The 15,923-nt window shown below is 45.9% G+C and overlaps 1 protein-coding gene across 1 annotated transcript in view; it reads right to left on the reverse strand.

Annotated features, from left to right (window-relative positions):
• The window catches only part of plce1 (phospholipase C, epsilon 1), a 51,256-nt gene that overhangs the window by 35,241 nt on the left and 92 nt on the right, over positions 1-15,923 (reverse strand). Inside the window, exons 2-4 of the mRNA XM_067244728.1 lie at positions 11,092-11,158; positions 10,686-10,869; positions 7,036-8,691 (exon numbers count right to left, since the gene is read on the reverse strand). Coding sequence (XP_067100829.1) covers positions 7,036-8,358 — 1,323 coding nt within the window. The 5' untranslated portion in view covers positions 8,359-8,691; positions 10,686-10,869; positions 11,092-11,158. The remainder of the gene's footprint in view (positions 1-7,035; positions 8,692-10,685; positions 10,870-11,091; positions 11,159-15,923) is intronic.

A 15,923-nucleotide genomic window follows, 5' to 3' on the forward strand; every position in this document is an offset into this window, starting at 1 on the left:
CACTCGCATTCAGCTTGATTTGATATTACAATTGTATTATCCAAAGGAAACAATAGAAGAGCAAAAATATATATATGTAATGTTGAATGAAGATGAAGTCTATATATTTTTTCCTAATCTACTGTATAGTCCATGCATATATTTCCTCTGTTATTTCCCATTTAAATGTTCATCTTTAATAAGAGACTGGCCGTCCTGGCGTCCCTTGGCTCTTTGAGTTGGGTGAGGAAAACCAGAGCCCTCCAAACGCTTTTCTAAATTACCTTCGTTTAGGTCAAGTAAGGTTTCAGTGATACAGCTTGTTCTGATTTAATTAAACAGCAGCTTTTTTTACCCTTGTACATTTTCATGTCGTCAAGGCGGGCAAGTTGATTCATTTCCCCCACTTGACCAGATTGCCGTTACCCTGATTTGAATCAGTAAGATGTGACGCGACTTTGGGAGGGATGGTGTGGTTTAGCAGCAATGCAAGTTCCAAATGCCACTACTGCCATCTAGTGTTCTGAGGTGGAGGGTTAGAAAAAACCCCAGCATGGCTGGCCACCCCTCCTGGTGATCTACCCTCCTGGAGATCTACCCTCCTGGTGATCTACCCTTCTGGAGATCTACCCTCCTGGAGATCTACCCTCCTGGAGATCTACCCTCCTGGTGATCTACCCTCCTGGAGATCTACCCTCCTGGTGATCTATCCTCCTGGAGATCTACCCTCCTGGTGATCTACCCTCCTGGAGATCTAGCCTCCTGGAGATCTACCCTCCTGGTGATCTACCCTCCTGGAGATCTACCCTCCTGGAGATCAACCCTCTGGAGATCTACCTTCCTGAGGGCTGATGCGTTCACCCCAGCCCTAACCCAGCACACCAGGTTCTAATAATTAGCTGGTTGACAAGCCAAATCATGTTTGTTACATGTTGGAGTGTAAACCTACGGGAGGGTAGATCTCCAAGAACAGGTTTGGACAGCCCAGACTCTACAGTAAAACATAAAACACTACGACAGAGGACTGGATGGCAGCATTAGACTTCTCAACTATGTCAAGGGTGTTCTGAATATGTGTACTGACTAAATGTGTGGGTATCTTTAGATGCTGTCACACACCTGGTATGTTCAGGTGTATAAAAGAATGTGGAAATGTTCTTGTGAAACAACAACCACTGTCAATCTGAGGTCAACATTTGACATGAGTTGACACACCTCAACCCCCCCCACCCCACATACACAAGAACACATAGGACAAGTTGTAACAGGAAATAGCTGATTGATGATGACATTTCTGATATACATCAGTTGAGCCATGTGAAACACAGAACCAATCGTGTCCCCGTATCCCATATCAAGTTCACCAGATGACCACTAGATAGAGCCAACAAGCCATGCTTTATCAGCGTGAGTGACACTGACATCATGCGATTGCATTGCATCTAACTTTTTTGTATAGAAAATACTGTACAAGACACAGTGAGAGTCGTGCACTGTGTAGCTTGTGTATACATGAATGTGTTTGTGTGTGTGTGTGTGCATGGGTACCTGTGTGTGTGCGTGTGCATGCTGTATTACCAGTCATCACATCCACATGAGATGACTCAGATGAGTGACAGTGAGGAAGTCTTGAGTTGTGTGGAAAAAGTGTTGCAACTCAGTATCAAGACTCCTGGGCTGGACGGTAGGATAGGCTCAGAGGGTTATGATAGGCTCAAGCCAACGGCATGGTCATTTGGCATCGTTGTTATACGGTCACTATGATAAGGACCCATGATCTCTTCGCCAGACATTCCTGATGTGTTTCAAATGCAGATAGCTCTCTCCCTGCTCCCAGCGCTATGGGTCTGTGTGCATGTGTGTTTGTATGGTCGTGTGTGTGTGTGTGTGTGTGTGTGTGTGTGTGTGTGTGGTCTGTAGTCACCCCAGGGGGTCAGTTTTCTCCAAGCATCACCACAGGGATCAGGGATATTCTGGCTCCGAACTTATGTTGCTTTCCCACACTCTAACAGAAACACAAGAAGAGCCCTTCCACAAACAAATAACACACACACCCACACACTCCAACATACACACAAACACACAGAGACCGGTACACACACCACTAGACACTTGTGTCTCACTTGGGCAGCTTGAAAGACAAAGAGACTTCCGTTCTTGATTAAATGAAGCATACAGGGCCTTGTTACATTGGCAGCTATTGTGTTGAAAATCCAACTAACTGGAAGGTTTGTCTCTGTGCAACAAAAAAAAGTCATGGGCCAGTCTGAAAATATATTCATTCTCATCGAGCAGACACGTTTAAGGGCGGGAATTGAACCTGCAGCCTCATGATCTGCAGTCAACGGCTCTACCGCTGAGCTTTCCCTAACAGACCCTGATCCTTCCAACACTCTTGTCTGGTGTAGTCTTACCAGAACTCCTAGTGTTCCCCTCCTGGAGAATGAGGTGCCCATACAGAGGAGTCTCAGAGAGACAGCAGACAGGGGGGAACACACTCGACACAGTTGCAGTGAGGGAAGTCACAAACACACACACACACACACCCTAATCTCCTGCTAAGCGGCATCACCCAGCTAGGTTACACAAACACGCCTGCTCTGCACATTCCACTGTAATGGCACAACAAGAAGGGAGTCGAGGGAGAGAGCTGCTACTGCTGGCGAGACAACAGGAGATGCTGCTGGATTCTAGTCACACCACAGACATTTTGAGAGGGGTGGAAGGCTGACCGAATGTGTGTGTGTGTGTACATGCGCCTGCGAGCATTCATAGGTCTGCATGTTGGGCTGGTTCCTTGATGACCCTTTCCATTCAGCCCAGGATCTCCATGCTCTCCATGTTGTCCTGGACCAGGTACCACAGGCTCACAACAAGCAGTCATGTAATATCCTTTTCATTTCCTTTACCCACATCCTCTACTCTTCACCCAATCCCATCTGAGTGGGTCAACACCACAACTTCCTGGGAATGTGTATTTAGGGATTACCAGAAAGTGGCCCGGACCACCCCTATGGTAGAGGCACCTGCCTCTGTTGACTCCATTGTATAGTTAATGAGCTTCAGAAACGGTCCAGTGTATTTACTGGAGAAATGATCTGCAATGCACCTGACCTCAGGACAAACAGTCTTTTTAATCAGTCAGTTGGTAATGGAGACACGATGATAGGGCAGACAAATGTTTGTTGAAGCTTACCTTTTCACTGGCATGAACAGACACAGTTTGAAAGAATGAACTAAATGAGAATACTCCCAGCTTGCTCATTGAAATCAGATCCACAGAGAGAATTGATAGATAGAGAAAGAGAAAACGAGAGAAAGAGAGAGGGGGGGGGATTTGAGGAAAATGAAGGGGAAAAGTCAACTAATCAGTAGATGTGTTTTCATCGGGACTGTTGTTTTTGTGAAACAAACTGCAGACTACACTTCCTGTCCAGAAAGGAAGTGTCAACTACAATCTGGAAAGCCTCAAATCTTTCAATGTTTTGGGACCAAGAAAATATGTTCAAACCTCATATAGAGAAGGCAAAGCCAGTGAACAAACTGAGAATAACGGATCCATTCTAGGTAGATTACATCCGAATATTTACAAATGTTTGTGTCGGAAACACACTTCTTCGTCCACTGCATTAGTCCGTTCTGAGGATGTGGGCCTATATCAGCCGAAGTTCATTTACTGGAACAGCTGTGGGATGTCTGGCAGAGTGAGAGCATCCTCCTTTGGTGCTTCACATTTCTTTTGGCCAACAACACAGATCTGAGACCTCTACTGCAAACATCATAGGGACATTTCTGATCTCCATCAAGACCTACGAACCTACAGTACAGTACAGGCCTTAGCATACACACATGCAATGCACATGTAGACTCTCTCGCACAAGCGCACGTATACAAGCCCATACTGTGTGTGCATACACACACACAGACACGATGGAAATCAATTACAGCGAGCCTGTTTAGGAAGTCCCCCCCCCAGGAGGATCAACAAGCCCAGTGGGTCTGGGGTTGTTGACCCCAGTGTGTGCATGTGTGTGTGTGTGTGTGTGCGTGCATGTGTGTGTGTAGAGGGGAGGGGTGGTAGCTCTTCTCCTTTTTCCATGCTTTCTATCCTTATCTTGTCTTGTTGTCTTATCTCTTTCCCTCTTCCTCGCTCTCATTCCTTTTCCCACCACCTCTTCACCTGTCTTGCTCTCTCTTCTTTCTCATCCTTCACCTTCACCCTCAAGTTGCTTGCTTTAACTTTAACATTGTTTGCGAAGATGGGGAATGTGGACTTGAAAGATCTTTTTTGACCCAAATGTAAAGGCTCCATTGAGACTAATTGGTAAAGTCCTAAAGACAGAGTTCTCGCCGCCCTCTTCAGAGGATTCAGAACGCAGCGGCCCGCCTGGTCTACAATCTACCCAGACGCTCCCATGTTACCCCGCTCCTCATCTCTCTCCACTGGCTACCTATCATGGCCCGTATCAGATTCAAGACCCTGGTACTGACCTTCCGAGCAGTGAACGGGACTGCACCCGTCTACATCAAGTCTCTCCTGCAGACTTACACCCCCACCCGTCACCTACGGTCTTCTTCAGACAACCGCCTGGTGGTCCCACCGCTCAAGACCGCCCGGTCCCAACACAAGCTCTTCTCCTGTCTGGCCCCCCAGTGGTGGAATCAACTCCCCACCTCCATCAGAGACACTGACTGTCTCTCCACCTTCAAGAAAAGGCTCAAGACGCACTTGTTCCGGGAGTACAACGGTACTTAGGAATGGTTCGCTTGACCCGATGTTAGTTTCCTCAAGGATCACAATGACTCTTGCTTAGAGACTTGTTGCTCTTGTGGTTAGTGGTAACTGATTAAAACAAATTGTACTCGCTGTGATATATTGTTTTTATTATTGTTGCTTGTTTTTTTTCTTCCACAGGTACACTTGCACTTATAGCGGTTCATGTTGTTTAATTGTAACTTGTTTAACTACATGCTCTTATGGTTCTTCCCTTTGGCACTTACTGTGGTTGTTCACAATGTGTGCTTCATGTTTTGGCTACTCGCAATGTTTTTGTGGCTATCTTGTTGTTATGATCAGTGACCTATGCACTTTGTAAAGCTGAAGTCGCTTTGGATAAAAGCGTCTGCTAAATGAATACATGTAAATGTAATGTAAACAGCAAATGATTAACACGCTCCTGCTGGCTTTAGGTTGTTTGATGCTGGCCAAAGGTGTGCGTGTGTGTGTGGGTGGGTGTGTGTGTGGGTGTGTGGGTGGGTGGGTGTGTGGGTGTGTGGGTGGGTGGGTGGGTGTGTGGGAATGTGCCCCCCTGGTAAGCAAATATATTTGCATGACAGGCAACTCTTATTTATGCTGTACGCATATAAAAATGATTGTAAACATGTCATGAAGACATGCAAAGCTCCCAGGTTGTAAAGTTCAGGAAGCAGAAATAGAACACAATAAAGCAAGGTCCCTTCTGTCTCTCTTAGACCTCACGTATCTAGCTCAGCACGATGACACAAACTTCACTCCCCTTTGTACTTCCCAAACTCTTCCCTTTCAACCTCCATTCCCCCTATATTCTGCTAGAAGCTCGTATTTTCCGACTCTCTCTGCCAGTATTACTCTGCTAGGATCCCTCCATCATATAATCCTGTGTGCTTTGGCTTACCTCCTTAGCTGAGGTAATAAACAGTAGGCCAGGGGATACCTTGGAATTTCTCAACTACACCTTCATTACTGCCCACTCACACACACACACACACACCTCCTTGTGTAAGTGTGTGTGTGAGCGTGTGTGTATGAGAGAGTGTGCTTGTGCGCTTGTTTTGAGTACTGAAGCACATGTGTGTGTGTGTTAGTTGGCCATATAAGAATCAGTGACTATACTATTCTGTGTTTGGTTCCTATGGTAACTCCATAGGCATACTGTGGCTGGTGTTTTGACAGGCGCTGCGACTAGCAGGCTTTTCAATGGTCTCATTATGAGTGGAGCCTGGAGGCTGGCCTGCATACAGCCCATATCCCTGCACCACAAAGGACTCATAAATCTGACTGCAACCACTGCAGCGGCCCTCACCAGCGACCCTCACCAGCGACCCTCACCACACACTCGTACACAGAGGTTTGCTCTGTTGTGGCCGACACATGCACATGAGCGGGCACGCACGCACGCACACACACACACACTATAGGCATGCTTAACGTGGAGGTTGTGGTTGAACAAGGCAGTCAGCCATTGGACCATATTTTCTCAGGCTTTTAATGTTTTGTGTCAGATCCTCTCTGGATGTTAATAAGACCTTTACCATGAAACCTCACCTCAACCTCACCTCAACCTCTATACAACCTCACATCAAACTCAATTCAACCTTAACTCAAACTCATTACAACCTCAACCTCAATACATCGAAAACCCGACCATCAACAACATCTGGCACCCTAACCAGAACTCTCTTTCCAAATACCCTTTTTCTCTCTCTCTCCGTTCCTCTCTCTATTCTCAATCCATCTCCCTTGGCAGTACCAGGAGATAGATTCCATGGTTTGTAACTGTATGCCAATGCCAGCTCAGTCTGTCAGTTTCACACACAGCAGAACTTACTGCAGATAAATCACTTTTCCACTGCGGAGGAGAGGAGAGGTGGAGAGGACTACCCCGAACAAAGAGACGGACTGTGCCGTGGAGTCCCCCACTCTTTTTCCGACACACATAACAAGCGGAACATTTAAACTAAACAGACGAGAGCAAACACTGTAAATGACTTTTTCCACCAAATATGCCACTCGTAGTATTAGCTGAATTACAGCAATCTGTGAGGTGGTGGTTCCAAAGCATTCACAGTTGGGTAGAAAATGAAAATTGGGACAAGATGGTGAGGGTGTCAGCATGGTTAGGTTTGGTGTGTGTGAGGGTTGGTTAATACATTCACAGGAGGGGCTGCAGTGGGCCTCATAACAGTGGGTCCTTTCATGGAACCTGTAGCATGGGTGTGAAAGACAAACTATCTAATGACTGAGACGCTGACCCCTAACATGTGAGTGTGTGTATGTGTGTGTAAAGCCTCTCTTACCTGTGAGAATCTGACCCCAGGGTACCGTAGCAGAGCTCTGCAGACCTTCAGGCTGGTAACAAGATCCTCCACACCATGCTTTCTGATTGGCTGAATGTCTTTCTCACTGGGGCGCCAGGTTCTTCTACAAACAACCCCCCAGGCATGGTCAGAAATGTGCCCTGAGGGCAGAGTCCTAACGATGGCTCTGGTGCCAGTACACACAGACTTCTTCACCTTCTGGTTGTTCCTGTAGAACCTCCGGACCAGAACAGTGGAGCGTTCCTTCTTGTTCCGTACAAATTCACTGTCTGACAGGCCTCCATCACTGTCGCTTTTCGGTGGGCTGACTGTTGCCCCAGGTGATGACCCCAGTGGTGACCTGGAAGCTGTCGTGGCTTCCAGGGAAGCCCGACGGAGGAAGAGTTTCTCCACAGAGGAGACCTTGGGCTTGGGCCTCCTGTTCAGCCTCTCTAGGCTGGAGTAGCCGTCTCTCAGGCAGAGTCTGCGGGCGTCATGCCTGCAGAGGGAAGCTCTAGTCTTGGGAGAGGTACCTGGGGAGCCTGGGTCTCCCTGGGGAGAATGACAAGTTGATAACAGAGACACAGGCAAGCTGCTCCGACGGTGAGCGGTGAGCTTGAGTCTGGGGCTTAATATGGGTTTGGGGCTGGGGCTGGATTTAGGACTGGGGCTGGTGAAGCAGGGGCAGGCAGAAGGGCCAGGGCTGGAGCAGTGACAGGAGTTGGGACGAGCGCTGGGCCTGTGAGACACCAGAGCAGCGCTGTTACATTCCAATTGGCAGGAGTTTCCCTCTGGGCTGTTCCATGCTGGCATTCCACCAGCTGCTGCCTGAGGACTATCCACAGTCCCAGCAGTAGAACCCCGGGGTATAGAACCCTTAGGAGCACAACCATGGGATGTGGAACCCTGGGGAGTAGAACACTGGGCAGCAGGACCTATTTCTTGACACACAGTATCCAGTCCACACTCACTGCACAAGAACCCTGTCCCGTGGCTCCGGGCTCTATGTGTAAGGTCATTTGACCCACAGGGCTGTCTGGAATACATGCAGTGCTGTGTAGAAGCGACACCGTGGGAGGTTATAGAGCTAGCTGTTCTAGAACGGTAATCCCAGCTTCGACATCCTGTTTCCAGAAACTTCCCGTCTAAACAGTCACAAGATAACTTCCTGTACAGGCGGAGGGGTGGGCTGGAGGTGGTGCTACACTGGCAGCTCACCAACGGTTGGTCAGAATACCGTCTTTCTTCATTGTTCTGGTGCGTACTGGGCTCTGTCGTACCTGGTTTACTCCGTGTCACGCAAGTCTCCTTTTCTGAAGTCATAGTGTCCCTTGTTTTTCCTCTCTGTGCTGAAGCCTCAGGTTATTGAGTATCCAAAGGTCAGCAGGCCAACAATCATTTAGTTTGAAGGACAGAGATGGAGGTGTAGGCAAGCACGTCCAGGGGTACCTTAACACCAAACAGACTATGTTGTGAAAACAGAAGCTGATCCAGCTGTATAAACTAGAATATAAGCCTTGACCCTGGACAGCAGAAGAATTCCTGGATACTCCTGTCCACATTCAGTGAGTGTGTGTGGATATTTGGGTGTGACTGCTAGATAGTCACTGTGATGGCACTGGTTCCTTTGCTCTGTCCTTCTGGTAAGGCCTCTCTCTGGTTTTGGAAACACACACATACGTACATAAATTAGCATAAATTAGCATACATGATCTCTTTTTACATTTATTCATTTACATTTATTCATTTATATTTATTCATTTAGCAGACACTTTTATCCAAAGCGACATCCAATCTCTCATACCCACATACCCAAAAATATGGCATCGAAATTTCACATCCTGTTCTGGAGGTGCCTAGATTAGCGTGGTTGTTGAGACTTAAACCAAACTGATGAAGTTGCTTCATCAGATATCAGTCCTTCCGTTTCAGAGGAGAGGGTGAAAGACAACAAGTGTTTCATATTCTCAATGTAAGGGAGAAAAGGTTAAAGTGAGAAAGTAAAGTGAAAAAGTAAGCAATTATCTTTCAAAAAGGGGGATCCGAGACTATCTCACACCTATACACCTCACACTGCACTGTTGTCTCAGAATACCAGCCGAACTTCTGAGAGAACCTGGACATCCAATAAAAGGTGCCATGTTATATGTTCCATAATATCTCGAGAGGACAGAAGATGCATAGTAGATAGTAACCTCATCCCCTGAACCAACTATACAACCCATTGAGTGGCTTTGTTTTTGGTATAGTAACCTTAGCATCTTGTTGTGACTGTGTACCCAAAGCTCAGTGTCTGACTCCTGTCTGGACACCAGACCTTGACATCTGTTCCATTTCTCTCATTATGTGCACAAGGGCATTTTCATCTACATCATGTGCCTTTCTGTCAATAATAACTAGAAATAGCATGATTCTAAGTTTGCACTGGTCTTGCACAAGCAGTGGGTCTGTAAACAGTTCTGGTCAGAAAAACACTCAGTCAGACCGTGCTGCAGCGAAAGCCCCCTGTAAAAACGCGTGGGTTGCTGGAATGTGAGGCCACTCCAGGGAGGGGAGATTATGTGTGTGCATGTGTATGTATGTGTGTGTGTGTGTGTGTGTGTAGGGGGGGTCTAAGTCCATTGATTCTGCGTCCCTTTGCTAGCCAAACCCCAGACCAAACATCCCACACCCACACACCAGACCATACATCAGGTTGTCTGTCTGCTGAAGGAGTAACCTCTTCTGAAGGCTGAATGTTACATGCATCAGTAGAGGAGAAGAGGGAAATGAGAGAGAGAGACCGAGAGAGAGGGGAAAGAGAAAGAGGACAGAGAAGGGCAGAGGGAGAAGGATTCCAACTGAATCAGAGAGGAGAAATAAAATACCACTGGCAAGAAAAAGTGTTTAGTTTGTTGCTCATGCCCCCCTCCCTCCTCTCACATTTGTTAACAATTATCTCTTATCATAATACAATACCCCGGTCTGTCCTTAGATGAAACAGCTCTGAAACGTCACAGATGAAAGGAGAAATCCCCGTAAGGAGGAAAGGGCTGGTTAATCTTTTTCACTCACTTAAAACCTGATCTACAGCATTGCTGTGGTCTAATAACAGTATAAAGTATGGAACCTTACATTACAACTGCTGAAAACAGGATAATTGCAAAGAAAGTTATCAGAGAGATTAGTGACTGTAACTGATTTTCTTCTTGACATTGAATACTACTGGAGAAACAGGTCAGATCAGAAGTCACTACGCTGAGATGTTCTACGGTACAGGTAACAGAAGTCTGGAAAGAATAACTGTTAGGCCGTGTTCACACGTTACTTATTTTTTTAGAAAAAAGCGCTGCCTTCAGCGCCTTTTGAGCGCCTTTTGAGAGCCTTTTAAGAGCTTTCAGCGTGAGAATTATGTAACCTGAACGGGAATCATACAATCATACATACATTCTAGCGATACATTATTATCCGTTATTTTCCGTTGGTTACTTATTGATAACTAGCTACTATTAGACATTTGGCGTTGGAGACTCTTTTTCCGAACCCATAATATAACAATGAGTCTTTATCCCCCATAATAACTCTGGCCCACTAGTAGCCTGCATCAACGTGGGACCCCCCATTTACCAGATATTTAAAAGCCTTTGCTCCCAAACAGTCAAAAAACTAACCATGAGTGTGTGGGATTCAAACCCTGCTTGGGTCCAGGAGCCTTGTCTCTCGGTCTCTCTCAGGTCTGAGAAGCTCTGATTGACAACAGGTCGGTGCTAACACTGGGCAGGGCTGGGGAGACAAGCCTCCAAATCAGTCCTGCCAACGGATCAAAGTTCTTCTGTTATCAGCTGCTGTGCAACCCTGACAGGACACACACAAAGAGGTCTTGTAAGGCAAATCACAGCTTGCTGCCAGCAGAGAAACAACCAGGAGAACCAGGTCACAGAGACAAGTGAAATGGACAGCAAACCAGAAAAGATCTAATTGTTTCTAATTGACTGAACTTTGTACAATGATAACATTCAATAAAAGGATTGGATGTATGTATCCAGGTAACTCTTATTAGCAAGAGGCAGTCCTTACCTTATTGGTTGTGTGTGTGAGAGAGGCTTAAGTTGAAGCTGAATCAACTGTACCGTATTCACAATACCTTAGAGGTAGAGAGAGAGGAGAGAGAGAGATCAGAACAGGACCTACATGTCTGTTTCCACCATAAAGTAATGAGATGGTAACAGGGTACAGCAGACACAAAATACAGGTGTAACATGACATCCAGCAATCACCTGTACAGACAAGATGACATTGATTGAAGTTAATTGGCAGATGTTTGCTGATAAGTCACAAAAGTACGAAGCGTTAAATTAATGCTCTGTCACTTTACTGCATACAGCCCTATTGCATTCTTTTATTTTTACTTTATATTTTATATTGTACAGTTTTGTCAGTATTCTTATGTAAATCTTTTACATTCTTACTTTTTTATATTGTATATTTAAGGGCCGCACACATATTTTTAAAGATTTGTATATGTTTATTATATGTGTAATCTATGCACTTGCCCACCAAAGTAAATTCCTTGTTTGTGTGCACTTACTTGGCGATTAAACTTTATTCTGATTCTGATTGTCACAATTAATATTATTCATAATAAAAGAGGCCTCTATGGACAAGAAAAGTCAGAAGCTTTCACAATTTTTACCAGTCACATTACACTTCTAGAGCCACGACCTACAAATCAGGTTACTAAGACAGCAGTGGAGCACAGGATTCCTAATCTAACTAGGAATCTGAGCGAGGCTGAGGGAGTGTCAGCTCCTTCAGAGTTTCAGGTTTGGTCACTCACTCCTGTCAGATAGGATGAAAAAATCCTTCCTACACATTCTGAAGAATCATATCAGCTTCATCCAGATATTAGTTAGATAAAAGCCAGATGGTCAGCATAGTTTTCCATTCTAACCTATTGTCCATTTTGTTTGTCAATATTTAATTATTTTATAGTATTTAGAAACATGGGACATGATATTTGCTCTGTGTATTCTCTGATATCTGAGTGAAACTAAACTAGCATCCACAGGTATGCAGTGGATGTCTTCTACTTTGTATCACCAACAACAACCAGGAAAGGGGAAGTTTAGAACAATTGTTAAATTGGCGTAATGTTCCCTAAATCATTGATACTTTTTTGTCCCACAGTTAACCGGAGGCCTTCTGGTGGGGTTGGGGATTAGGGGTTATTCATGTGGGATTATTTCTCAACGCATCCAAGTGATGACTCACGCGCTGGTATGTGATTAGGCCAGCCTCACATGGGGTGACTGAGAGAGTTATAGAGAGAGAGAGAGAGTGAGAGTGTGTGTGTGTGTGTGTGTGTGTGGAGGAGAAGAGAGAAAAGATTGGTGTAGGGAGACAGAAAGAGTGAGAGACAGAGAGAAAGATACACAGAGAGAAAGATACACACATAGAGAGAGAGAGAGAGAGAGAGAGAGAGAGAGAGAGAGAGAGAGAGAGAGAGAGAGAGAGAGAGAGAGAGAGAGAGAGAGAGAGAGAGAGAGAGAGAGAGAGAGAGAGATGCTGCAGTTCTGACTGGCGCATAGAGAGCCTGGACAAATCCCCCTCTTTAAGAGGTCACAGAAGAAAGGACATGTCATCTAATAACAATAGATGGACATTCCTTCCCTTGCACCAGAAAGACTTCACATAATTGTGTACACAGACCGCAAATTAGACACTCAATAAAACCACATGTTTCCAAAAAATAAGAGTTATTAACAGCAGGCTTGGCCTAGAGAGAGAAAATAGGTAAAATAGTTTTTTTTTCAATCAATTTGTAAATTATATGAGAAACGGTATTGTTTGGTATTTTCATAATGTGTGAAAACGTACTTGATATTGTCCACTTTAGTGTCACAAAAGTAGTCAGAGATCATGTCTGGTTAAGAAGGGGAAGAACAGAACCAAACAGGATCCTGTTCATGCGAGGGTCCTGGAGAACATATGGATCTGATTAGTAGAAGGCTGGGCAGAGGACGCCAGTGGAAAGAGGGAGCCTGTGTGTGTGTGTGTGTGTGTGTGTGTGTGTGTGTGTGTGTGTGTGTGTGTGTGTGTGTGTGTGTGTGTGTGTGTGTGTGTGTGTGTGTGTGTGTGTGTGTGTGTGTGTGTGTGTGTGTGTGTGTGTGTGTGTGTGTGTATGTATAATAACAAGGGGAGAGGGGCTGACTCAAGCCTCTGGAGGGTCGATGGTACTTGCAGACTATGGACAAATGCTGTGCAGATTTATATCTCGTCTATTAGAACATTTGTGCTTTGTAATAACCAGACTTAATGAAACCTATCCTGTATACTAATACTCAACTACTCAAAAAACCCTCCCTTAAACCTGCCGTTCTCCAGAACTACAGACCGGTATCACTGTTACCCTTCCTTTCAAAAACAATTGAACGTGCTGTATCTAACCAACTGTCTAACTTTCTCTCTCAGAACAACCTGCTTGACCCCAACCAATCGGGCTTCAAGACTGGCCACTCCACAGAGACTGCCCTCCTTTCAGTCACCACTGCCCTCCAGTCTGCCAGAGCGGCTTCCAGGTCATCCGTTATCATTCTGCTGGACCTTTCTGCAGCGTTTGATACGGTTAACCACCAGATCCTGCTCGCCAGACTTTCTGAGATGGGCATCACTGGCACTGCACTCCAGTGGATCTCATCCTACCTGTCGGGAAGATCCTACCAGGTTTCCTGGGGAGGCAAACTGTCGGGCCCTCGCCAGCTCTCCACTGGTGTCCCACAGGGCTCCGTCCTTGGACCCCTCCTCTTCTCTCTGTACACCACCTCACTTGGACCAATCATCACCTCCCATGGCTTCTCCTACCACTGCTACGCTGACGACACGCAGCTGTACCTGTCGTTCCCCCCGACCGATCCGGGGATCTCAGCTAGGATTGAGGCCTGCCTCACAGACATCTCCGCCTGGATGACCGAGCACCACCTCCAGCTGAACCTCGCCAAAACAGAACTTCTCATCATCCCGGCTAAACCCTCCATCTCCCACGATCTCTCAATCACCCTGGGATCTGCGACGGTGACCCCTTCATCCTCTGCCAGGAACCTTGGGGTTACCATGGACGACGAGCTCTCCCTCACGGCCCACATTGCTGCGGTCTCCCGGTCGTGTAGATTCACCCTCTACAACATCCGGAAGATCAGGAGATACCTGTCTGAGCACTCCACCCAGCTGCTAGTCCAAGCACTCGTCCTCTCCAAGTTGGACTATTGCAACTCTCTGCTCGCTGGTCTCCCAGCATGTGCAACCCGCCCTCTTCAGAGGATTCAGAACGCGGCGGCCCGCCTGGTCTACAATCTACCCAGACGCTCCCATGTTACCCCGCTCCTCATCTCTCTCCACTGGCTACCTATCATGGCCCGTATCAGATTCAAGACCCTGGTATTGACCTTCCGAGCAGTGAACGGGACTGCACCCGTCTACATCAAGTCTCTCCTGCAGCCTTACACCCCCACCCGCCACCTACGGTCTTCTTCAGACAACCGCCTGGTGGTCCCACCGCTCAAGACCGCCCGGTCCCAACACAAGCTCTTCTCCTGTCTGGCCCCCCAGTGGTGGAATCAACTCCCCACCTCCATCAGAGACACTGACTGTCTCTCCACCTTCAAGAAAAGGCTCAAGACGCACTTGTTCCGGGAGTACAACGGTACTTAGGAACGGTTCGCTTGACCCGATGTTAGTTTCCTCAAGGATCACAATGACTCTTGCTTAGAGACTTGTTGCTCTTGTGGTTAGTGGTAACTGATTAAAATTTTTGGTTCTCGCTGTGATATATTGTTTTATTACTGTTGCTTGCTTTTTCCCACAGGTACACTTGCACTTATAGCTGTTCATGTTGTTTGGTTGTGACTTGTTTAACTACATGCTCTTATGGTTCTTCCCTTTGGCACTTACTTTGGTTGTTCACAATGTGTGCTTCATGTTTTGGCTACTCGCGATGTTTTTTGGCTATCTTGTTGTTATGATCAGTGACCTATGCACTTTGTAAAGCTCTCTCTTGGAAGTCGCTTTGGATAAAAGCGTCTGCTAAATGAATAAATGTAAATGTAAATGTATACCCCATAAAGAGAGAGAGAACAGTATCCTTCTCTATGCATCTATATGCTTTCTCTTGTTTTATTTACTTTGGTAAATACAGACTCTCGCCCTACATATACAGTAGTAGAGCAAAATGTACCTACTGCTTAGCTAGGTAGGAAGTTTTATTTCAACTGAGAGACGCCTCATTATCTACTGAGTGATTTTGCATAATTCTATAGGCCTGAATACATCAAGTTTATACTTTTATTGCACCATACTCTTGTTTGAACCGCTTGGAGCATCCTCTGGACACTTAGGCTGAGTAATCATGACACTGCAAAATAGAGATCAACTCATTGACACATTATAATTGAATGCCAAAAAAGGAGTTGACATTGTGATAATTTGACAAGGACAACTTTTACCTGTGATCCCAAATATCTGTGGGGCTAGAGGTCACGTAGACAGCTTTGGGAGACTTAGGACAGCTTAGGAAAACATAAACATCGACTCGTACACGCACACGCACACCTTTTCTCTGAAGTAAAAAAAAAACGTGTGTGTTGTGAATATAGTGTGCACAAATCAAATTAGAAAAGATCCATTTGTCAATAGTCATGAACTGCAAGAATTCTCCAGGAAACTCTAGGATTTCCCTGTCAAACGAGTTGTCAACAAATTAGCTTTGATGATCAATTTGGAGCTGATGTAGGCCAACCGATTGACTTGTTATCAATTTGTATTTGATCCTACATGATAACAAGGGTTCTGAATTGCCACGAAATATTGGTGTACAAAGCGACACGTGCATTTGCAGCCAATGTGTCTCCAGCAGA

Source organism: Osmerus mordax, chromosome 10 (assembly GCF_038355195.1).
Source record: "Osmerus mordax isolate fOsmMor3 chromosome 10, fOsmMor3.pri, whole genome shotgun sequence".
NCBI classification, from domain to species: Eukaryota; Metazoa; Chordata; class Actinopteri; order Osmeriformes; family Osmeridae; genus Osmerus; species Osmerus mordax.